The sequence below is a fragment of the Natrix helvetica genome (assembly GCF_964273705.1).
Source record: "Natrix helvetica genome assembly, chromosome: 2".
In the NCBI taxonomy this organism is placed as follows: Eukaryota; Metazoa; Chordata; class Lepidosauria; order Squamata; family Natricidae; genus Natrix; species Natrix helvetica.
The window spans coordinates 121495655-121519336 of record NC_138552.1 but is presented as its reverse complement, the minus strand read 5'-3'; the positions used below and the strand labels follow the sequence as shown (position 1 = coordinate 121519336).

At 41.0% G+C, this 23682-nt stretch overlaps 2 protein-coding genes across 5 annotated transcripts in view; one reads left to right on the top strand and one right to left on the bottom strand.

The window, feature by feature from the left end:
• Positions 1 to 23682, bottom strand: part of RB1 (RB transcriptional corepressor 1) — an 80531-nt gene that overhangs the window by 15790 nt on the left and 41059 nt on the right. For all 4 annotated transcript variants that reach the window (XM_081942188.1, XM_081942189.1, XM_081942190.1 and 1 more), the window contains exons 13-18: positions 23215 to 23331; positions 20255 to 20311; positions 20110 to 20141; positions 19932 to 20008; positions 19531 to 19733; positions 629 to 747 (exon numbers count right to left, since the gene is read on the bottom strand). In XM_081942188.1, coding sequence (XP_081798314.1) covers positions 629 to 747; positions 19531 to 19733; positions 19932 to 20008; positions 20110 to 20141; positions 20255 to 20311; positions 23215 to 23331 — 605 coding nt within the window. The remainder of the gene's footprint in view (positions 1 to 628; positions 748 to 19530; positions 19734 to 19931; positions 20009 to 20109; positions 20142 to 20254; positions 20312 to 23214; positions 23332 to 23682) is intronic.
• Positions 3309 to 10509, top strand: LPAR6 (lysophosphatidic acid receptor 6; the record flags this gene model as incomplete). The annotated part of the gene is given in 7 exon segments (XM_081942192.1): positions 3309 to 3996; positions 3999 to 4111; positions 4113 to 4436; positions 10121 to 10200; positions 10202 to 10238; positions 10242 to 10460; positions 10462 to 10509. Coding segments are annotated over 7 exon segments (1023 nt in total). The 5' UTR covers positions 3309 to 3794.

Below are 23682 nucleotides of genomic sequence, written 5' to 3'. Positions count from 1 at the left end.
CAGCTCACAGAGCTAGAAAAATTGCAGACAAAACATCATACAGGATCTCTTTCCTGTACTTACATTTCTCTACTTACATTTTAATTCAAGTTAAACTTGCATTTGCTGTAAACCTCCTTAGATGCCATTATGTCTCAAAGACAGTAATATACAGAATAAAAATAGATAAAAGGATGGTCAAGGATGTTGCAAAGTGCAAGATATGGAATCATGGATTTAAACTGCAGGCTATAGGGGGAAGCAGATCAACAAAAACAGCCTTGCATTATGAAAAAACCTGCTCACTCTTTTCTGCATTATAACGATGTCTGCCTGCCCCCCAAAGAGGAAAGATTGCAATGCAACAGCAGAGCACTAGTTTCATGATTTTGACAAAATCAGCAAGTACTGAAGCTTATGATTACAGGAAAGCAAATTCTGAGTGAATATTAGGGAAATTCTTAAGAGAAAGTACCACTTAACAATGGTAACAGTTACCCAAATAGGTAGCAAGCTTCCGTTTCCTGCTGCATTATGTTCAAGCAGATGCTACACAACCACCTATCAGCAATCTTTTAATCTGGATTCCCATAGAGGGTAGCTCTGTATGAAAGTGGAAAATATTTCCTTTGAGGACCATCTTACTTACAAATCTGCAGCACTGTGGTTATGTTGAAGAGGCTGAGTAAAATAGTTGGCAGGTTCGGGCTCCTCAGCCTGCCCCTCTCGGTCTTTGGACTGCTTTATCAGTTCAAATAATGGTGAATTCTATAAAAGACACCAAACAATAATTACGTTTCTTATTTAAATTCTTCTTACTCATAACACAATAGTCTAACTTAGAAGTGCCATTTACTCAGAATGGAAGCTAACTTTCATATATGTTTCAAACATTTGTCAATATAGCTTTTAACAGCAAGGAATTTAGCAACCATAATACTTATATATGAAGTATATATGCATACAGAAAGCTGCATGTTAAGTTATTTAAATAATTATATTTGTAAATCACAAATTATGAAATATATAAAGAAATCAATGAGATATAAGCATACACAAATTTGTAAGACTTTGTAAGACTATGTTGCTTTATTTTAATTTGTGTCACAAATAAGCTTGATTTCCACATTAATAATACCATGTAAAAACGTGCTATACTGAGTCCCAATAAGGTTCATTTCTATAAGTTTATAATATTATATAGACAGGCCTTCTAAATCTTGCACTACCAATTCTAGTTGCTAATGAAAAAAGGGCAGAGTACCACAATAGCATCCAAGTCCTGAAACTTCCTACATGTCCCTTATTCAAGTACTATGTAGGTATGATTCAAAGGAATACTTCTTATTTAACCCTGGAACGAAGATAAGGCCATATAAAGGAAAATGGCCAAGAAATAAGTAGTAAAACAATTCCCAAATATCATACATTAGAATAACAATATTGCACAATGTTATCAAAAAAGCAATCTGTGATATAAACTTTTTCAAAATGTTGGTAAGAACTAAGCATGCTCGGGGGTGATGAAATATTCTCTAAAAGTTGGTAAGGAACAAAAATTATAGCTGAAATGGAATGAAATAACCTTGAGGCTCATAGAATGCTGCACTTGTTTACCTCGATTATCAACATCTGATTGAAAAACAATCAAAGTAGCTTTTATTATTTCTAGCTTAAGTCATTGTACTATGGAGGCTCCCAAAATTAAACTATTTATTCTGTTGATAATTTTGCAAATAATTTATTCTATTGTTAAGAATCAAATATGAGAAATTATGTAGAGAGTGAAATGAGTATATTAAAGTACTTAAAATGTACAACCAATTTACACTATTCTTTCCAACTCTGAACACAGAAATTCATTTATGTTAAGTAATAGTGCAAGTTTCTTTATTTTCTATAGGTCAACTTTTGTGATAAACGACAACTAGTTGAATAATCAAAACTACCAAAATAGTGACAGAGCATGACACATACAGAACCTTTTCAGAAATGCTGTAGTTCTCAAAGTAGGCAAACTGCTTTATCTTTTGTCTAGAATTTTATTAATATAATAAAGAAATAATAAAAAGCGGCACCCAGGTAAAACAGTATCTATACAAAGATGTTACTTTTCTGGTGGAAAACCCCCATCTACTATTACCTAAAGATAAATGTGCATTATTTTTTTAGGAATTCATTTACACATTTCCTCAGAAGTTTTAAAAGATAATAGCATGTTTACAGAAAATGCCATATCAATTCTTCTAAGTGAGATATAGCACAATACCACCACTAAGTGGTGCCTGGCTGTACGTTTCATAAATGGATTTTAAAGTAGTACATACATACATATCTGTGGACAGGGTTCCGACTCCGAGCAGGGATCAGAGAGGCTAGATGGCCACCAGGAGGCGCCTGAGGCATGGAGCAGTGGTGAAAGCCAAAGGGAGTGTGCTCCTGATGTCATGCCTTGGAGCAGTGGGGAGACAAGGGAGTTGGTTTTGGATGCTCGGCAACGGCGGGCTGATAGACGCAGAGAACAACTACGCAGATACAGAAGATAATTGGAGCCAGGTGGTTGTAATTAGGCTCCCCTCAAGATAGTATTTAAGGAGGAACTTTCCTGGAGGCTGGTTGCAGAGTTCAACTTATCTACCAACACTGGACAAGCGTTCTCGTGCCTGTGTCTTATCTTGGAAGTCTGGATTGCTGCCAAGATCTAGTCAGTGTGTTAATTTACTGTGAATAAATTGTCTAGCAGTATTCTTGTCTTGGAGTGCTTTAGTGTACGAAGAGGGGGGTTAGAACACATATCTAGAGTATTTATGATCAAAGACAAATTTATAAAACACTTAAAATCTAACAAGAGTCCTTTCCATCCAATGTATGATCAATAAACATTGGATGTACATACCCTCAAATTAAAGCTGACAGTCTGCAGTTAAAGCACATTGTGTTTGTTTCATTCCAACTCCATTGTGGTGGTGTATAGAGCCAAAGATGTTAGAATTGTGTCGATGTCCCAATATTTCTGGACCTGACTGTATGTTTAAGACTAATAAAGTTTAAGTCTCTAAAATAAATTCAGTCTAGCAAAGATTTCAAGAGAGTTAATTTTTTTTTATTATCATACTGAGTTGCATACTTTCCAATACAAATATTTGGGACTAAAATCTTTTCAACACCTTAAAGCAGAATTGAAAACTGAAACCTTTTGTAGCTCAGCCCCTTCTTCCTGTGATGTTATCATGTAAGTTGAGTAAGCATGGGTAGGACTTTTTGTTTAATCTTCTCTGAAGACGGAAACACATAATAGCAGAGTAGCATCTGAGGAAGGAGCTGAAATTCAGCAAGAAAGGACATGCTTCGGAATTTTATTCCATCGTATAGTTCAACGACAAGATTGAAAACTGCAACACAGTGATGAAACCTGGACGTCTATTTTCCTAGGAGTTTCAAAGTTACTTAATTTAAGTTTACAAAGGATTTATTTGTAATATTTTTTTTATTTCCAATATTTTTTCCAGTGAATGAGAAGGAGCAATCTCAACATTTGAATAAATTATATTTTGAATTTTAATTAATTTGAAGGACAATGTTCCTTATTTCTGAAATTTACTACTGTCTAGATTTGTGAACATGGACAACTAACATTTTTGGAAGAAAGGAATGACATATTGATAAGTAGAACTGGCTTAATGAACTATGAAAATTTCAATAATGTGGACCCAAGTGAAGGGAAAGACTAGATTTATAAACCATCTGAGGATTTACTACAGCTATAACAAAGGTACAGACTTACTGAGGAATTTTGTAAATAAATAATTGTCATTATGGTAGCAAATTCCAACTGTACTGTTCAAGACTCCTTTAAATATACTTTATATGGCTGTGTGTTTAGTATGGTATTTGTCCTTGGTTTAATATCAAACTGTGTTGCTATTTACATCTTTACGTGCACACTAAAAATCAGAAATGAAACTACAACTTACATGCTTAATTTAGCAATATCAGATCTCCTTTTTGTGTTTACATTACATTCAGAATTTACTCTTTTGCATCGAAAGACTGGCCATTTGGAGATGTACTATGCAAGATTTCTGTCACACAGTTTTATACAAACATGTATGGGAGCATTTTGTTTTTAACAAAACAAAAGTGTTGACCATTTTTTAGCAATTGTATATCCATTTTGGTCAAAGACAATCAGAACAAAAAGAAATGCAAAGATCATCTGCATTATAATTTGGATAATTGTGACAACAGGAAGCATACCAGCAAGTTTCTTTCAATCCACCAATGCTCATGTTAGTACTGAAGGATGGACACACAATACATGTTTTGAACACTTTTCTGAAAAAACTTGGAAAACCTACATTTCAAGAATTATTATTTTCATTGAAACAGTAGGCTTTTTTACTCCTCTCATACTGAATGTGACATGCAATAGTTATAAGGACATTAAATGGGCATTGGTTCTTACCTGATACGCTCTTTCTCCAAATGGTGGAGACATCATCCAGGCATGGGATATGACTCTGTCAGGATCCAATAGGACTGGGTCTACAAGTATTAAAGACACGCCCACGAGGCTCTTCCCCAGAAATAGATGGAGTGACTTGTAGACCGCTGTGTAAGCAATCTGAAATGATATGTACTATCTCTCCCCAAGAAACAGAATAGACAGGAAAGGTACACATTAGAAAGGAAGGTAAGATAGTAAACCCCTAAAATGGGTGGGGCTGGTTGATATCTCCACCATTTGGAGAAAGGGTGTATCAGGTAAGAACCAACGCCCATTCTCCCAGTAGGTGGAGACATCACCAAGGCATGGGACATACCAAAGCCCAATAGTCCCATCGGGAGGGAAATAAATAGATAAGATTAAGTGGCCACCACTCGCTGCAGCACGCACGGTCCGAAGGAAGCATCAGCGGAGCGTATCTGTCCAGCTTGTAGTGACGGATGAATGGAGTAATGGAACTCCATGTAGCCGCTCAGCAAATGTCCTCCAGTGGAGCCTGAGTAGCCCAGGCCGCAGACGTTGCCGCGCTGCGTGTGGAATGTGCCGTGATATGTGGTGGAACTGGCAGAGAGAGTGGAATAAGCCCAGGAAATGGCTGCTCTTACCCAGCGACCAATGTCCAAAGATGAGGCCTTAGATCCCTTTTTACTTCCAGGTTGGAACTTGATGAAAAGAGCCTCAGATCGTCTGAAAGAAGCAGTTTGCTTAATATAAATGCGTAAAGCGCGACGCACATCAAGGTAATGCCACTTACGTTCCAGCTCGTGTGATGGTTGAGGGCAGAAATCTGGGAGCACGATGTCCTGGGATCTGTGGAAAACAGAATTTACCTTGGGGACAAAGGTCGGATCAAACCGGAGAACTACCCTGTCCGGGTGAAAGATGCATAGGTCTTGCCTGGTGGATAAGGCTGCCAACTCAGAAACGTGCCGCGCCGATGTAATGGCTACAAGAAAAAACACTTTTAATGTTAAGACATACATAGACACAGAATGCAAAGGCTCAAATGGAGACTGGGTCAGGGACTCCAGGACTTTAGAAACATCCCAGGTAGGGAATCTGTGAATCGTCGGTGGCTTGATATTCGTGGCACCCCTCAAGAAAAGCAGAATCAGAGGTTCATGAGAGAGAGGCTGAGCCGCAGTCAGAGAGAGGACTGATGAGAGGGCTGTGACCTGGCGGCGGAAAGTGTTTGGAGACAGTCCCGGGTCCAGACCCTGTTGCAGGAATTGGAGAATTTGTGGAACAGATGCCTCGAGAGGAACAATGCCCTTTGATTGACACCAGAGAGAGAATTGAGTCCAAGTGGCGTCATAAATGCAGTTAGTGGAAGGGCGCCTGAAAGATTGAATAGTTCGGATTACTTCCGCTGAGAGTTTGCAGTTCTTAAAGCTTCCCGTTCAATCTCCAAGCGGTGAGGCATAGCCACAGAAGGTCTGGATGCTGGCACCCTTGCAGAAGTAGTGAAGGGAATTGGGGCAGTTGCCATGGAGGAGCCACTGAGAGATTCACGAGGTCAGCAAACCAGGGTCTGCGAGGCCAACGAGGAGCAATTAAGATTAGTTCCGCCCTTTCCACTATCATCTTTCGGATTACCCTCTGAAGGAATGGGGTGGGTGGAAAGGCATACAGAAGGCCTGGAGGCCAGTCGGACCTTAGGGCATCCACTCCGTCTGCTCCCGGGGACGCGAAGCAGGTGAAGTACCTTGGCAACTGAGCGTTGTCCTGAGAGGCAAAGAGGTCGAGGACCGGGGGGCCGAACCTGACCGCCAGTTGCTGGAATACTCCGTGATGTAAGCTCCACTCTGCCGGATCTATGTGAGTGTGGCTGAGTAGATCTGCCTGTACGTTGTGGATCCCCGTTATGTGTTTGGACCGAAAAAACAACAGGTGGGCCTCCACCCAAGACATTAGTTGGTAAGACAGAGTCATCAGACACCAGGATTTTGTTCCCCCCTGCCAGCTTGTGTGCACTTTGGTGGTGGTATTGTCCGTAAGGACGAGCATGTGCGCATTGGCCACAAGAGATTTGAACCGGAGCAGGGCAAGGAACACGGCCTTGAGCTCCAACCAGTTGATACTGTTCTTCTGGTCGGAGCGAGACCAGAGTCCTTGGGCCGTTTGAGTTAGGATGTGAGCTCCCCAACCCTGTAGACTTGCATCTGTCGTTAGCGTGATGTATGGGGGTTCGCGAAACAGGGAGCCCAGTGTAACTGCAGGAGAGCCACCAGAGAAGAGATCGCCTTACCTCCGGAGTCAGGAGAATTCTGTGAGAGGAGCAACTGCAGCTTGCCTTTTGGTACGGGAGAAGGAGCCATTGAAGCTGGCGACTGTGGAATCTGGCCCACAGTACGATGTAGAATGCGGACACCATCTTGCCCAGGAGTTGAGATAGTTGGATGAGCGTTCCGCCTGCTGGTCGCGGATGGATGGGGACAAAAATACCTGTTCCAAAGAGGTGTCTATCACTGTAGCGAGATGCGTGAGACGGGTCGTGGGCTGCAGATGACTCTTCTTCAAGTTGATCAGAAAGCCATGGTCTGCTAAGGTCTGGAGGGTGATCCGGACGTCTTAGAGCACCTGATGTGAGGACCTGGACAGTAACAAAATATCATCAAGATAACAGAGAATTCTAACCGGCATAGATCTGAGATGGGCCGCCAGAGCAGCTAAAATCTTAGTAAAGACCCTCGGGGCCGATGATAAGCCAAATGGAAGGGCTCAGTATTGGAAGTGATTCCCATTATAAGAAAACCAGAGGAATTTCCTGTGATCTGGAAAAATGGGGATATGGAGGTATGCCTCTGTAAGATCAATAGAGGAGAGAAGATCATTGGGACGAATGCTCTCCAGAATGGACAACAGCGAATGCATTTTAAACCTCCTATAAATTATAAATTTGTTTAGAAATTTGAGGTCGTGAATAGCACTCCAACCCCGCCGAAGACTTAGGCACTATAAAGAGACGAGAATAAAAACCCCGGCCTTGCTGGTCATGGGGAACCTCCTCGATGGCCTGAATTTGGAGGAGGTGTCTGATGGCTAATTCAACCAGATGCCTTTTGGTAATGTCCCCGGAGACGGGACAAGGTACGAAAGTCGGCGGGGGGCTGGAAAGAAATTCCAGAGCCAGGCCAAAACGGACAGTATGCCTGATCCAAGAGTTGCTGGTGATGTCATCCCAGCGATCCGCTAAGGCAGACAGGCGGCCCCCAATTGGGAGGTCGTCCAGACCTTCACTTCTGTTTTCGGAAAGTGCGGTTTGATCCGCCCTTGAAGGGTTTTCTATAGGAGAATCTTGGGGAGTTCCGGTTGGACCTGTCCTGGAACTGCTGGCCTTGTCTTGGGGGAGCCTGGCGCTGAGGACGGGAGTAAACAAATCTCCCGTCTATTCCGCGAAAGGATGACCTGCGGAAGAATGGAGAAGGTTTAGGATCAGACTTGCGATTTGTGGCAGGAAGCACCTTGCGCTTGTCTTTGGATTCCACCAAGAGCGGCTCCAGAGGAGGACTGAAGAGCAGACCAGGTGAGAATGGTGCCGATGCCAAGCACCACTTCGCTCTGGCCTCCACCTGCCACTGTTTCAGCCAAAGGCGGCGTCTCGTGGCGATGGAAGAAGCCATGGACCTGGAAGAGAAACGTGCCGCATCCAAGGAAGCATCAGCTGCATACTCCATTGCCGCTTTAAGTTTGTTCATGTCATGGTGGGCGCGAGAGTCCCCAGGAGGGATCCTGTCCTGCATTTGCTTCAACCATCGAAGGGCAGCCCTATTGAAAAAGGAAGCGGCGGCCTTGACTGCCCAGCCAACTGGTGACCCTTTACCAGCAACTGCTTGAAGCGTTTATCCTCAGGGCGGAGGGCATCCTCAGGGGCATTGGTGGCCGTGTTAGGAGATGACAAGGACACCACTGGGAGATCAATGGAAGGAACCTCCAAAAGTTTAGAAAGCTCTGGGCTGACATTATACAACTGTTTGTCCAGAGTAGAGGGGAGGGGCCCTGCCCCCGGGGAACCCCACTGGTTTTGAATCACCTCTAGAAACAGTTTCGGAGAGGGAACAATGTCGTTTTCGATTCGAGGACGTGAGAATAGGGGATCAGTAGTGTCAGATTTGTCCGCCTCCAAGGAGGTAGATGGTTTAGAAGCTGGAATACCAGAGACCATCTTGGCTTTAAATAAGAGAGAATGAAACATTGCGGGTTTGAACAGGCTCAACAAGGCAGAAGGGGCAGGAGTCAAGTCCTCATCCTCTGACAGGTCAGAATCACGAGTGGCCTGTTCCTCAGTATCCACAGCAGAAGGCTGAGAGGTGCCTGCAGAAGAAACCCCTTGGGCCTGGTTAGAACGCCCCCTCTTGGACCTGTTAGAGGAGGTACTATGAGGAGTAGCAGAAGCAGGGCCCCGGTGTTGCTGGCCTGCAGCAATGCCTCGTTCAATGGCAGCTGCTATGATGTCAGCCATATCATCGGGGTTGATGGTGACAGCCTTTGGAGCAGGTGAACCCACATCAATGTCTGGGGTAACGCTGCCATCCCCTTCAGAATCAGATTCCCCCTAGAAGCCGATCCCATCCTCTGGATTTAAAGGAGAAGCCGGGGGGGGGGGGAAGCATCCCCATCTGTATCAGTGGAAAGATCCTCCAAGGGGTTAAAATTTGAAGGAACAGGAGCTCTAGGAGCTGGCGATTGAATAAAGCAATGATTGGTTTTGGCAGAGGCCTTTCGAGGAACAGGATCACAGGCCTTGTCAGGAGTTGCTATAGGAATAGAGGCCTCCTGAAGCTCCTGAGGGGGGGGGGCAGGCCTAGGAGCCTTAGCTGGCATTGGAGCAGGATGCTTAGAATGGGGCCTCTTTTTGCTTCTAGGTTTCATTGTGGCTGGAGCAGAAGGGACCATTGCATTGGTTGAATCCTCCCCCTGAGGAACCAAAGCCTCGTTGGTCGCCATTTTACTCACTGTTAGTTGTGGAGGAAGGCCTTCCCGCTCAAACAAAATGGCCGCCATTGATTTTCACGCCCAAATTAACTGCCGTCTGTGGTAGACAGGGCCCTAAGAAATGCCTGAAATGGCGAGCCATTTGGGTCGTAGTTGCTGAAATATGAAGCCGGAGATTGCATTGAGGAAGCAAGGGAAGTGGCTGCTGGCTGGGCGTTCCACGTGTCCGGCGCGGTGAAAGGAGGCCTCCTGAGCGGCGCGGTTGGAGCGCTGGACTCTCTGGCGGCGGCCCATGGAGAACGGCACTTCAAAGGCAGTTTCCCTTGGGCGGCGCGGCAGCAGCGATCGGCACGATAAGGCCTGAGGACAAGCCTCATAGGCTAGCCGAAAGGGCTGTGAGCTGCTGAGGCAGCAAAGCCTGAGGTGAACAAGCCTCGTAAAGGCTGTTGTGTTCAAATAGGCTCAGAGGAGCCTGATAGAAATTAATTTGAGAGGAGAAAGCCAATTTTGGAGAAGTTTAGAAGAGAAATAGGAATTTTAGCAAGGAGAAATAGGGAGACACAGCTTATCAAAGGATCGACTGAGTCTATTTCTGGGGAAGAGCCTCGTGGTCATGTCTTTAATACTTGTAGACCCAGTCCTATTGGATCCTGACGGAGTCATATCCCATGCCTGGATGATGTCTCCATCTACTGGGAGAATAAGCCATTTACACTGACCAGGAATAAATTAAGTTTAAAAAAAATTCTACGAATGATACTTGTTCACTTACTGATCATTTTTCTGTTTTGTTCCTTATAACATCACCCTACTATTTTAGGCCCTCATGAGAACCCAAGCATGGGTTAATTGTTCAATTGTTACTGCTGTTAGAGTTATGTATCCAATCACTCTGTGTATTGCTGTTTCAAACTGTTGTTTTGACCCTATAGTATATTATTTTATTTCAACCAGTATTCAAAATTCAATAAAAATGAAAACTTCATCAACTAGAAGACAGAGATTTTCTGAAACTCAAGTTTCTGATACTCAAGGTTTGATCCCAAGCATTAAAAGCAAGAGTACTAGACATTGAATCTACTATATAAATGGTGTTGACAGAGTTAGAAAATAGAATGTTTAAGCTATAAATATTCTTATTTTTTCTACAAATATAGTTAAATTGAATTTAAAAGTTGTGAATTTTAAACACTATTTTTAATCTGTAAGCTGTTGTTTTATGAAATTTATATTATCAAATTAGAAAAATATTTCATCTATGTGGATTTAAAAGAAAATCTTTATTATTCAATATCTTAGGAAAAGGAGGTGTCATAATAAAGTGCTAATAGCTTTCCTTATTATCCAATAAATTGTTTTCTTTCTTAAGTTACCAGTTTCAATATTAAAATCATTGCCAATTTAACATTTTATTCAAAGGTAATTCACTATTGAAAAGACTGGAACTGTATAATAAATTCTACTATGTAAAAGTGAAAAGAAATAGTTTATGGTGATTGTTTACCAACTGAACCTTGGTAAAATCTTGTTTATTTGAATTATGAAGTATTAAATATAACTTTCAACTATCACATGGAATTAACAAGTTCTAAGTGATATATTATTATCTCCAAAATTTTGGTGACAGTTGAAAAAATTCCTACTGTGAATGAGAAAATATTTGCATAGCCTTTGGACAGAATATTATGAGATTTTCAGATACATTTTTGGGATGTTAGTTAATTGCAGCAAAAAACTGGAATTCTATTGTACCTTAGAAGAGGGATCCTCAACCTCTGGGCCATGGCTCACTACTGTGCCATGGCCTATTCATAATTTGGCCGTGTGAGTGGCTGGCCGGAGCGTGCACGCATGCAAATCAATTTGTGTGAGCGATGGGCCGCCCAGAAATGCCTGCCCCACTGCTACTCACACAACTGGAGCTGTGCATGCGTATGCTGTCCTGCCACTCATGCTATCCAGTTCCCCTCCCCCCCCAACCAGGCCGCCAAACCACAAAGGTTGGGGACTACTGCATAAGAAAGACACATAGATGCATCTTTCTAAGTAGATAACTTATGATATTTTTAAATTGTTTTAGCTAGTAATAATAGAGAAAAATTAATGCACTAAGTTCACAATATAAGATACTGTTCATTTACTTTTAGCTTAAATATGAACCTTGCTATACAGGTAGTTCTCAACTTATGACCACAATTGACTCCAAAATTTTTGTTGCTAAGTTAAATGAGTTTTGTTAAGTAAGCTTTGCCCATTTTATGACCTTTCTTGCCACAGTGATTAAGTGGATCACTGCAATTGTTAAGTCAGTAACACAGTTGAGAAATGAATCTGGCTTCCCTATCAACTTTGCTTGCCAGAGTGTTGCAAAACACTGCAACCATCAAATACATGCCAATTGCCAAGTGCCTGAATTTTGATTATGTGATGAATGAGAATGCCGCAAAGGTCTTAAGTGTAAAAAAATAGTCATAAATAACTTTTTCCAGTGCTGTTGCAACTTCAAATTGTCACTAAATGAATTGTTATAAGTTGAGGACTACCTGTAGTGATATATCTATGCAATTTATTTTGATTTATAAACTTCACAACTTAGGGTTTTTTGAGTACCTGGCTAATTGTGGCTTATTCAGCAATCCAGTTTTAAAAAATGATATAAGTGAGTAAACTATGGTGAGATTCCAATATTTTTTTCTTCTGGTCTATACTTTACACATTTATTCCCTTTAATTTTACTGTTTAGTTTGATTAGTCTTTAAAAGATAGCTGAGAGCTCAGACAGATTTTTATATATTGTGTTGGAGGTAACACATCCTGTAAATTGCACAATTTCATTTGGAAACTACTATCGAGCAGCCATTAATTGCTCAGCAATTTTTACCAGAAATATAAACTACTTCACCTTCAATTACTGTACAGACCAATAATCAGCTGGTTTTATACTCTAAGTGATTTTAAAGGATCAGTGTCTTATAGAAAATTTTACAATAATCAAATCATAATCAAATTAATACTTGTATAGTAATAGTATGAAAAAAAACTGCATCAGTAATACTGGCAAGTAAAATTGGCCAATAATTCTCAACTGGAGAAAGGCACTTCTGGTTACAATCAATATCAAAACATAGTAAATTACAAATATATTAATAATCCTTATTCAAAAGCAAAATGTGCAAGAAATCATCTTCACTATAAAGCTATGACTAAGGCTGAGTAAAGCATTCAAAAGAGATGTTTCCAACATATAGAAACACATGACTCTTTAATTAAATAAAGCAACAATTTTATTTACAAGGTCCACACAATTCTTTTGGAAGCTACACCCAGTTGTCTCCCCTACGGGGAGAGGGGGCGGTCTATAAATTAAATAAACTATAACTATAACTTCTCATTTAGGAGCAACCAGATCATTCAGCCTTAAGAGCTGGCCTCCAGCAATCTGCCATTTTAATTCCACATAACCCTCTGGGCCTCACAGGAACCAACATACTTCTTAGAAAATAAATATAACACGTGGCAATGAGCCAGACTTTTCTCTGAAATATTTGTAATTGCATGGTTATGGAAGGGGTTAGAGTAATTATAACAAACTACCACAGGAAAACTTTGGGTTGGACAATGCTACAACTATGTTGTAGAAGTCATAATGTGTGTTTGTTTATATAAACATTACGGTAGCTTCTGTAAGCAACTTTAATCATTCCTTGTTCTTTGTATTTTACTAATTATTTCTTTGAAGACATAAGGATTCTAAATATGATTTCTTTCCTGTGCATGGCATTTTTTTCCCTATGATTCAATTCACCAGAAACTCGGAACTTCTCCAGTTCATCATGCTGGTTGGGGAATTCTGGGAATTGGAAGTCCACATATTTTAAAATTGCCAACTTTGAGAAACACTGACTTAAAGCAAGTATTAATTTGTCTCTGCTAATAAGTATTATTACAAATTCTGAGAAGTATCTTGTAAATAATGTTCCAAAATATGCAATTTAAATTCATTCATTCATGGGGTTTTTAATCTGTTATTCTAAAAAACTATTTTTTTCTCTGTTTACAATAGCAGAGATTGAAATATTTAACATACCTAAAGATAATTTCTATCTAACTTTCTGTATTTCTACGTCCATTTAAATATATAAAATTATTTCATGCATATACACATATAAGCACACACATTTATCAGAAACTAATTTCCTGCGTTCTATTTTTTTAAAGTCAGTTTTCTAGTAACTTCACATCCTATTATCTGTATTCATAGAGTTTTAATCCTTGTTTTGTACTCGCCTTCTTCCAAAATGACTGACATAAGAAGCACTTGAGGCAGTTTCACCAAGACAGAACACTAAAATGAACTCCCAGTTTCCATGACTGACAAGGATATAACTAGTTCTGCACAAGATAATATCAAGACTCTCAGACAGAGGAATGACGTATCCTCAGAAAAATTAAAGAGGTAGTTGCAATAGAAGTTCAAAGAGGAAAAGATTATGAACTTTCAGAATAACTGTATTTGGTTAGCTACGGGGAAACATGGTTTTCTATAACATCTTGCTGTTGAAGACTATTACAGGTAGTCCCCAACTTACAATCACAATTAAATCCAAAATTGCTGTTGCTAAGTGAAACATTAAGTGAGTTTTGTCCCATTTTACTACTTTCATTGCCACAATTGTTAAGTGAATCACTACCATTAAGTTAGTAATATGGTTAAATGAATCTGGTTGACTTTCCTTGTCAATGGGGAAGGTCAGACAAGGTAATCCATGACCCCAAGACACTGCAACCATCATAAATATGAGGCACTTGCCAAGCATCTGAATTTTTATCACATGACCATGGGGATGCCACAATGGTCAAAAGCGTGAAAATTGTCATAAGTTACCTTTTACAGTGCTGTTTAACTCTGAATCATCACTAAATGAACTGTTGTAAGTCAGGGAAACCTATACTTGCACTAGAAAAAACATTTTCCAGATGTGTAAGTGTACCCCTCTAGATTTATCTGCCTGCTTTATCATTGGAAGCAAGATTCCTTTATTTCAAGAGGCTAATAGGTAGAATTTTATTAGGGTCTAGTAACATGAATATTCCTTATTTAATCTGTCCCATCATCGGATGTTTAGGTTTAGGTTTATTTGGATTTATATGCCGCCCTTCTCCAAAAGGACTCAGGGTGGCGTACAACATTAAAAACACACATCACAAAAGTTAAAAAAAAGATTAAACCCATTTCCCAAAAGACCAAATCGATTTTTTTTAAAAGAAACAATACATTTAAAATAAATTAACATTAACATTAACAGGCCAGGCCAGCTTGCTGGAAAAGCCAACTTTTTAGAGCGTGTCGGAAGGACCGGAGGTCGGGGATTATGCGGAGCTCCAGGGGCAGCTCATTCCAGAGGGAAGGCACTCCCACAGAGAAGGCTCTCCCCCTGGGGGTCACCAGCTGACACTGCTTGGCCGACGGCACCCTGAGGCCAACTCTGTGCGATCGTACTGGACGGTGTGAGGCTACTGGTGGCAGTAGGTGGTCTCGCAGGTACCCTGGGCCTAAGCCATGGAGTGCTTTAAAGGTCATAATTAATACCTTGAATCGCACCCAGAAAACAACCGGCAACCAGTGCAGGCCGTCTAAAAGGGGTGTGACATGGGAGCACCTAGGTACCCCCATGACAACCCGCGCGGCCGCATTCTGGACCAGCTGAAGCCTCTGGGTGCTCTTCAAGGGCAGCCCCATGTAGAGAGCATTGCAGTAGTCCAGGCGAGAAAGGACGAGGGCATGAGTGACTGTGCACAGAGCATCCTGATCCAGGAAGGGGCGCAACTGGCGTACCAGGCGAACCTGGTAAAAGGCCCCCCTGGTCACGGCCGTCAGGTGTTCTTCTAAACTAAGCCGCGTATCCAGGAGGACTCCAAGATTGCGAGCCTTCTCTGAGGGGGCTAAAATTTCTCCCCCTATCGTCAAAGATGGAACAAGATGTACAAATCGGGATGACGGGAACCACAGCCACTCAGTCTTGGAGGGATTGAGCTTGAGTCTGTTCCTCCCCATCCAGATCCGCACAGCCTCCAGGCATCAGGACATCACATCGAGGGCATCGTTTGGGTGGTTTGGGGTAGAGATAAAAAGATGGGTATCATCAGCATATTGATGATACTGTACCCCAAAACCACGGATGATCTCGCCCAGCAGTTTCATGTATATGTTGAACAGGAGGGGTTAGAGAACCAACCCCTGGGGCACCCCACAAGTGACGTTCCTGGGGGTCGATCTCTGCCCTCCAGTCAACACAAACTGCGACTGATCCGACAGGTAGGAGGAGAACCACCGTAAAACGGTGCCCCCTACCCCAACCCCCCGAGTCGTCGCAGTAGGATACCATGGTCAATGGTATCGAAAGCCGCCGAGAGGTCTAATAGGACCAAGACAGAGGAACAGCCCCTGTCCCGGGCCCGCCAGAGATCATCGACCAACGCGATCAATGCCGTCTTCGTGCTGTACCCAGGCCTGAAATCTGACTGAAACGGATCCAGGTAGACAGCTTCATCCAGGTACTGGGGAAGCTGATGTGCTTCCACACTCTTGACAACCTTCGCTACAAAGCGAAGGTTGGAGACCGGACGATAGTTGGCTAAAGAAGCTGGGTCCAGGGAAGGCTTCTTGAGGAGGGGCCTCACCACCGCCTTCTTCAAGGCGGTGGGAAAGAACCCCTCTCTCAATGAAGCGTTGGTAATCGCCTGGAGCCAGCCTCGTGTCACCTCCCAGGAAGCCAAAACTAACCAAGAGGGACACGGGTCCAGCACACAAGTGGCAGCACTGAGTCTCCCCATAATCCTGTCCATGCTTTCGGGGGTCACAGGGTCAAACCCATCCCAGATAGTCTCCTCAAGATTCATCCCCGTCGGCTCGCCCGAATCTACCCAGTCAGAGTCCAAGCCTGTCCAGACCTGAGCGATTTTATCCTGCAGAAGGGGTCTTCCCCAGTTCCTTGGTTAAGTAAGGAGCGGGTCACCGTAAACAGGGCGGCTGGGCGGTTATCTGCGGACGCGATAAGAGCGGAGAAAATATTGCCGTTTTGCCACTTCTATCGCACTAAGTAGGATTTAATATAAATTCTTACTAGTGTTCAATCAGATTCGGACTGGCTGGCCCTCCAGCCACTCTCTAGGCGTCTTTTCCGGCGTTTCATCTCCCGGAGCTCCCCGGTAAACCAGGGAGCCATCCAGGATCGACACCGGGTCAGAGGCCGCAAAGGCACAACACGATCCAAAGCCCCAGTGGCAGCACTATCCCAGGCTCCCACTAGGGCTTCGGTCGAGTTGTGAGCAAGGGATTCAGGAAAAGTCCCAAGCTCCATCAGGAACCTTTCGGGGTCCATCAGGTGCCTGGTGAGGAACCATCTAGTCGGTTCCCCCTCCCTACGGCGAGGGGTAGCGGTATGGAAGTCAAGCCTGATGAGGAAATGATCAGACCATGACAAGGGTTGAATAGAAATATCCCCTAAATCTAGATCATTCATCCACTGCCCAGAGACAAAAATCAGGTCGAGCGTGTGTCCCCCATTATGGGTGGGGTCTTGAATTAACTGAGTTAGGTCCATAGCTATCATGGAAGCCATGAACTCCCGAGCTGACTCGGTTGTCTCGCCAATGGAGGGCAGATTGAAATCCCCCAGGACCATGAGCCTGGGGAAATCAACCGCCAATCCAGCTAATACATGTAGCAGCTCCGGCAGGGCCAATGAAACATAGCAGGGAGACAAGTATGTAACAAAAAGGCCCACCTGAGCTCCAAGGCCTCACTTCACAAAGAGGGACTCACACCCGCCTATCTGAGGCACAGTGACCTCATGAGGTCTGAGACTTTCCCTAATAACCACCGCTACCCCCCCGCTCCTGCCCTGGGTTCTCGGCTGGTGAAACGCCCGGAAGCCTGGTGGGCATAGTTTGCTAAGGGGCACACCCCCCTCATGGCCCAACCAGGTCTCCGTAAGGCACGCCAGCATGTGAATACATTTAAGAACAAAATCAGTCAGAAGATAGGCCTGTATCTCAGTATCTTGGGCATTTAAAAAAGTAGGTAGGCATCTAATACTTAAAAGTTATATAAACTATAAATAAAATTAAGCTTTTCAAGATTTGTTGAAGTATCTTAGGAAACACTAAAAGAGAGAGCAACACCGAATGCCACTTATGAAAGCTGAGAATGCTCTTGATTAAATGTTACAAATCAGTTTCTGGAAAAGGATGATTAAGTAGGTCTTCTACATTGAAAAGAAGCTTAATTTGGGCTAAGAGACTTGAGAGGTATAGCAATATCTGTAGGATGGTTTTATCAATATAATAGTAGCTAAGGTTTAGTTGCATAATTAAAAACACTTGTGAGTACTGCTAAATCTTGATATATTTTGTGGAATTCACTTAAGAGTCCATTTTTTGTTACGGCAGCTTTGATTAGAGTTAAAATAATGTTTGATCATCAGGACTATCTGAATGCATTTGGATCGAACACTTTCAGAAGTAATTCAACACAGTCTAAAACTTGTAACTAGCATAAAATAAGTCTTTGAAACAGTAGACCAGCAGTCTCCAACATTTCTTGTTTTTTGTACCAGTGTAGGGGGAGGAAAGAGGATGGTTCCGTGCAAGTGGCGGGTGAACACAGGCAGCTCCATTTGTGCAAGCGGCAGGCATGTATGCCCACAGCTCACACAAATGGAGCTGCATGCGCATGCTCATCCACCATGGTCACGCACCACTTTCATAGCCTGGCTCTGAACAGGATGCGGCCCAGGGGTTGGGGACGCCTGCAGTAGACCACTATGAAAAGAGTAAGGTTTTATTTAATATTTGTTTGTTTGTTTATTTAATCTTATTAAATAGTTATCTTTTGACTGCTTTAGTGCTTAACTAGAAAGTGAAAAACTCATGTTTTGTCCTTCATTTAATGATGCTGATCTATGACAAAAATGAAGATTTATTGATTTATTTCTTCCTTTAGTTTACAGGTAGTCCTCACCTTACAATAGTTCATTTAATGACAGTTCAAAGTTACAACGGTGCTGAAAAAAGTGACATGACCATTTATCACAGTTATAATCCTTGAGCATCCCTATGATCATGTGATCAAAATTCAGATGCCTGGCAACTGGTTCATACTTATAACTATTGCAGTGGGCAGGGTCATGTGATCACCTTTTCCAATCTTCTGACAAGCAAAGTCAATGGGGAAGCCCGATTCACTTAACCGGGTTACTAACTAAACAACTGCAATGATTCACTTAATAACTGTGGCAGGAAAGGTCATAAAATGGGGCAAAACTCACTTAACAAATGTCTCACTTAACAAACATTTTGGGTTCAATCATGGTTGCAAGTTGAGGACTACCTGTACTACTTAAAAAATAGAAAAACCAATGTTCATTGCCCCTTTATTATTAGGTAAGCAGAGATATTCTATGTATAAAGGTAGGTGGAGTTGACCACAATTTTCATTTTTCAATATTATTTAAACAACCGAATACCGATTTCTACAATTTTTAAAACAATACATTAAAATTAAAGAACAAAGCTTACATTTGATTTCTTTAGTCATGGTCTTTGAAATCTAATGAAGGTATTTTTCTTTTCCCCATCCTTTTTTAATTCAAATTATGTATAACTGTCCAATAGGGAGTGGAGGGAGTATGTTGCCATAGGTAAGATGCCCCAAAGAAGACCAATACTGAACTGACAAGAAACCCCTGAGACAAATACTTTTGTCCTGCTTAAGTTGCTACCTTTTTTTAGTAATTTATTCCCAATTCACTCTTAAGAACCCAAGAACTAATCTGTTTCCAAACACGGTAGAGAAGCAAAACTATTATAAAGAAATAGAAAATGCCTTGGAATGTAGGTCTTCAAACTAGTCTTCACAATTTAAAAAAGTATGTGTGTTCTACTGAGGAAATAGATACCACTTTAACTCCTACTTCACTTGGATTATATATTTATAAAATTATCCTAATGTAAATTCAGAGTTTACCCAATAAACTATACAATCAAAATAATTTTATGGAACATAGACCTACAATACCATGTTATTATATGTTTAGGAAGCAACTTACTGATTGCCATGCAAGTGATTCCATAATTTTGTGTTCACAGCATTCTAGGTGTTTTATCATCTCTCTGGTCAAGCTTGGTTCTGCTTTAATGAAGCTTTCAACAATCATGTATAATTCAAAGGCTTTCAAATCCAGGATGTTGATGATCCATGGAAAAGACAAGTCTGTCTCTACGTTCATGCTCTGTGAAGCATTTCTTGAAGCTTAGGAGAACACAATTGATTAATGTAGAGCAACAAAGTCATGTACAAAATTAGTTGTTATGCTGAATTATTACAACACTTTACATTTAAAATAACATTTTAAAGATGGTAGATCCCCTATCACAGAAAATGCTTTGGGAAAAGTAGTTTGTCCCAGGAATGACTGCTTGATAATGCTTCTAGTTAATTTGAACTTACTGCCATATGTAGCCATGACTAGCTCAAGAGCACAAGCCAGCAGAGAGATGTGGAAGACGTCATTATTCAAAAGTTTGCTGTAAAAAAAATAACATACCTGATTAACTTTTTATCATATAAACATTCTAAAACAGTTTAACAAAGTAGAGATAGCTAAATAATATTTTAGCAAACATACCTGAAATTATGAACTGACAGACGTTTTTCTTCCTGTAACAGATATATATATATATATATATATATATGATAACTAAAAATTTAGCATAGCATTTTATAAAGCTAACACATACAGTATTATAAAAAACAATATACTGAAAACATACCGACTTTAATAAGGATTCCATCACACGATAGTATAACCTTACTCCAATTTTGTACCTCTGAAATAGCAAATAAAGTATTATTTTACAAGTGAAACATAATAGCAATAACACTCAGACTTACAGTGTATACCGCTTTACAGTGCTTTATAACAGCCCTCTGTAAGCAGTTTGTAAGCATATTGCCCCCAACAATCTAGGTCCGTGATGGCGAACCTATGGCACAGGTGACACATGGAGCCATTTCTGAGGGCACGTGAGGCGTTGCTCTATCAGCTCCAGCGCACATGCACATGCTGGCTAGCTGATTTTTGGCTTTCATTTTTGGCTGTTTTTCACCCTCCGGAGGCTTCCCTGAAAAAAAACGGCCCAACATGCAAACCTGAAGTTTGGGAATGGACTTCCAGTTTGTGCGTTAGGCTGTTTTTCACCCTACAGAGACTTCAGGGAAGCCTCCGGAGGGAGAAAAATGGCCCAACAGGCAACCTAGAAGTCCGTTCCCGAACTTCTAGTTTGTATGTTGGGCCATTGTTCGCCCTCCCCAGGCTCCTAGAAAGCCTCTGGAGCCTGAGGAGGGCGAAAAGTAGATCTATCAGGCCCACCGGAAGTTGGAAAACAGGCTGTTTTCACCCTCCCCAGGCTTCTAGAAAGCCGTGCACACATCCAAGGGGCAGTGGGGGTGGGGGGTGTCACGTGCGCATGTGCAAGGGTCACTGTGGGGCGGGCATTAAATTATGAGGTCATGTGAGCATGAGCAATAGCACATGCACATGTGCTTTTGGCATCTGAGGCAAAAAAGGTTCGCCATCACTGATATAGGTCCTCAATTTACCCACTTCAGAAGGATGGAAGGCTGAGTCAACCTTGAGCCTGGTGAGATTTGAATTGCCAAATTGCAGGCAGCCTGCAGGCAGCAGAAGCAGCCTGCAGTACTGCACTCTAACCACTGCACCATTGTAGCTCATAGTTATGAATACAAATTATTTAATCTTTTGCCAATTTTTGTGGACCATTTAATTATACAGTACTACTTAAGAAAGTCTACTAAGGCCATCATCCAAAAATTTAAAAACAGAATTCAATGCCTATACAAAAAAAGCATACACAATATCATGACTTTTATAACATATTTTATCTTATGAGCCAAAAAATACTTCGGTGTATAACATACTTTTGGAAATACATCACATGGAATTTTAAACTTTTGTTTAAGTAAAGTGCTAAATTCGCTTTTATCCCTTTCTCTTTTATACTGCACCAAATAATAAAAAATACATGCCTCATAGTTGCATGATATCCCTTCATGGGAATATATCCAAAGGCATTGAAGGAATTATGTATTTAAAACATTAATCTTAGTAATATTTTGCAAAATCTATGTTAATTAATTTGAGAATTAGATAGAGACTCTTAGATAAAGTGATCCCTCAGGTAACTGAGTCCCAAATAAAATTTGACAACCAGCACCTTAAATTCCACCTGAAAACATACCAATGCAGCTCACATAGTAATGTTGTTTCATGTGCTGTATATTTAGCACAATTTACTACTTGCTCAGCTGCATTCTGCACCAATTGCAGTTTCTGATTGCTCGTTAGGGGCAGCTCCACATACAGCACATTGCAGTTATCTAAATAAGAGGTTACAAGGGTATGGGGAACAGTGAGCAGGGCCTCCCAGTTCAGGAATGGGCATTGCTAGTACACCACCCAAAGATATACAAAAGCTCTTCTAGGCATGGTCGCCACCAGCTCTTTAAGCAGGAGGTGTGAGTCTAGGATGACCCCCATATTACGCACTGGGTCTATCTGGAGCTACCCATCCAGAACTAAAAATGGAATAATCTTGTCTCCAGAGGACACAAACACCACAGCTATCTAATCTTGCTAGAATTGAGTTGGAGCCTATTTAATCCCCAACTGCCTCCAGACACTGGAATGGAACATCCATAGCATCGGTCAAGGAAAAACTGGGTGTCAATTCATATTGTTATCTCACAAATACTACTTTGTCTGTTATGATCTTCAGTTTATATCAGAAACACTTCAACATCCATGTGTTTCTCAGGTTTTTTCATGCTAGAAATATTTAAGTACTTAAAATCATAAGCCTGACTAGCTATCTGAGCAATTTCTGTGATTTGATAAGTCTTTAGACAGTTTATTAATTATTTCAGACATACTTACTAAACATTATTTTACAGAACAATTTCTCTTGTTTAAAATCTTTAATTAAATGCTTGATGTTACATTAATCTTTATAGTGCTAAAACAGCCAAAGCTGTAGGCCTCATCTCAGCCTCATTTCCTTTTCCACTTGAATAATGCCAATAGTTTTTTTGTCTCTTTCAAGTTTGTTTCAATCTCTTTGTTCTGAAACACCTCTTCTAGACATTTTGCATTTCTTAATTGCTTTAGAAGAGAATTTAGTAAAAATGAGCAACCAATAATAATTGATAGCCACCCAATCACTTTATTGGTGAGATGGATGGCATATAAATTTAATAAATAAAAATAAATAAATAGCAGGCTGAGGGCAAGTAAGACATTCAGCAAGACATCTTCAGCAGTGCTCCAATTCTAATTATTGTAGCACCTCAAATGCCATTCATTCCAATACATTTATAGGCAACATTGGTTTTTATTTCATTTCTATATTGTACTAACAAATATGTTTTCTTTCTTTCTTTGAGTTCTAGATTACACAATGTTTTGATAATAGAACTGATATTAAAAACTAAGCTGTTAAAATCAGCTTGCTTTACAGCATCTTATTTGCAGCATCATATTTTTGTTCCACAAATATATAAAGGGTGTGAATTAATAAGAATTATGATAACACTTATATGATTAGAAATACTTTAAACTCAATGATTTCCCCAACTCAATGCATTCCCCAGTTCAGAATTTACTTAACACTTAAGAAAAAAATAGATTTTGTTTTGAATTACTGAAGAACCCTACCTGAGATCCAATTTCAGAACAGCCTTGTCCAACTGCTTCAGCAAATTTGTTCTTGAAGATAATACCCATATTTTCTATTCTTTTCACTATTGATTCATGAGGATTAACTGTGCAGTTCTGTAATATTTGGAAGGAAATCTTTAGATACCACCATCAAAGCTGATGCCAGCCAGAGCACAGAACAACTCAAAATAGTAGTGCAAGATCGGAAAACGTGGTGAGACCTGGCCCATAGAATCGTGAAGTGTAAGACACAACTGAATAGGTAACATCATCAACATCTTTAGGTACACAATATTATAGAATAATATAGATAAACAAAATATCTTCAACTATAGGACGAGCTTTAGAAATAGTACATTATTTAATCACAATCGCTTCATTTTTTTAGCAACATGATAGGATTGTTTTAATCAGAACAAACATGTAATTACAATGCAATAGCAGAGTTGGAAGGGACCTTGGAGG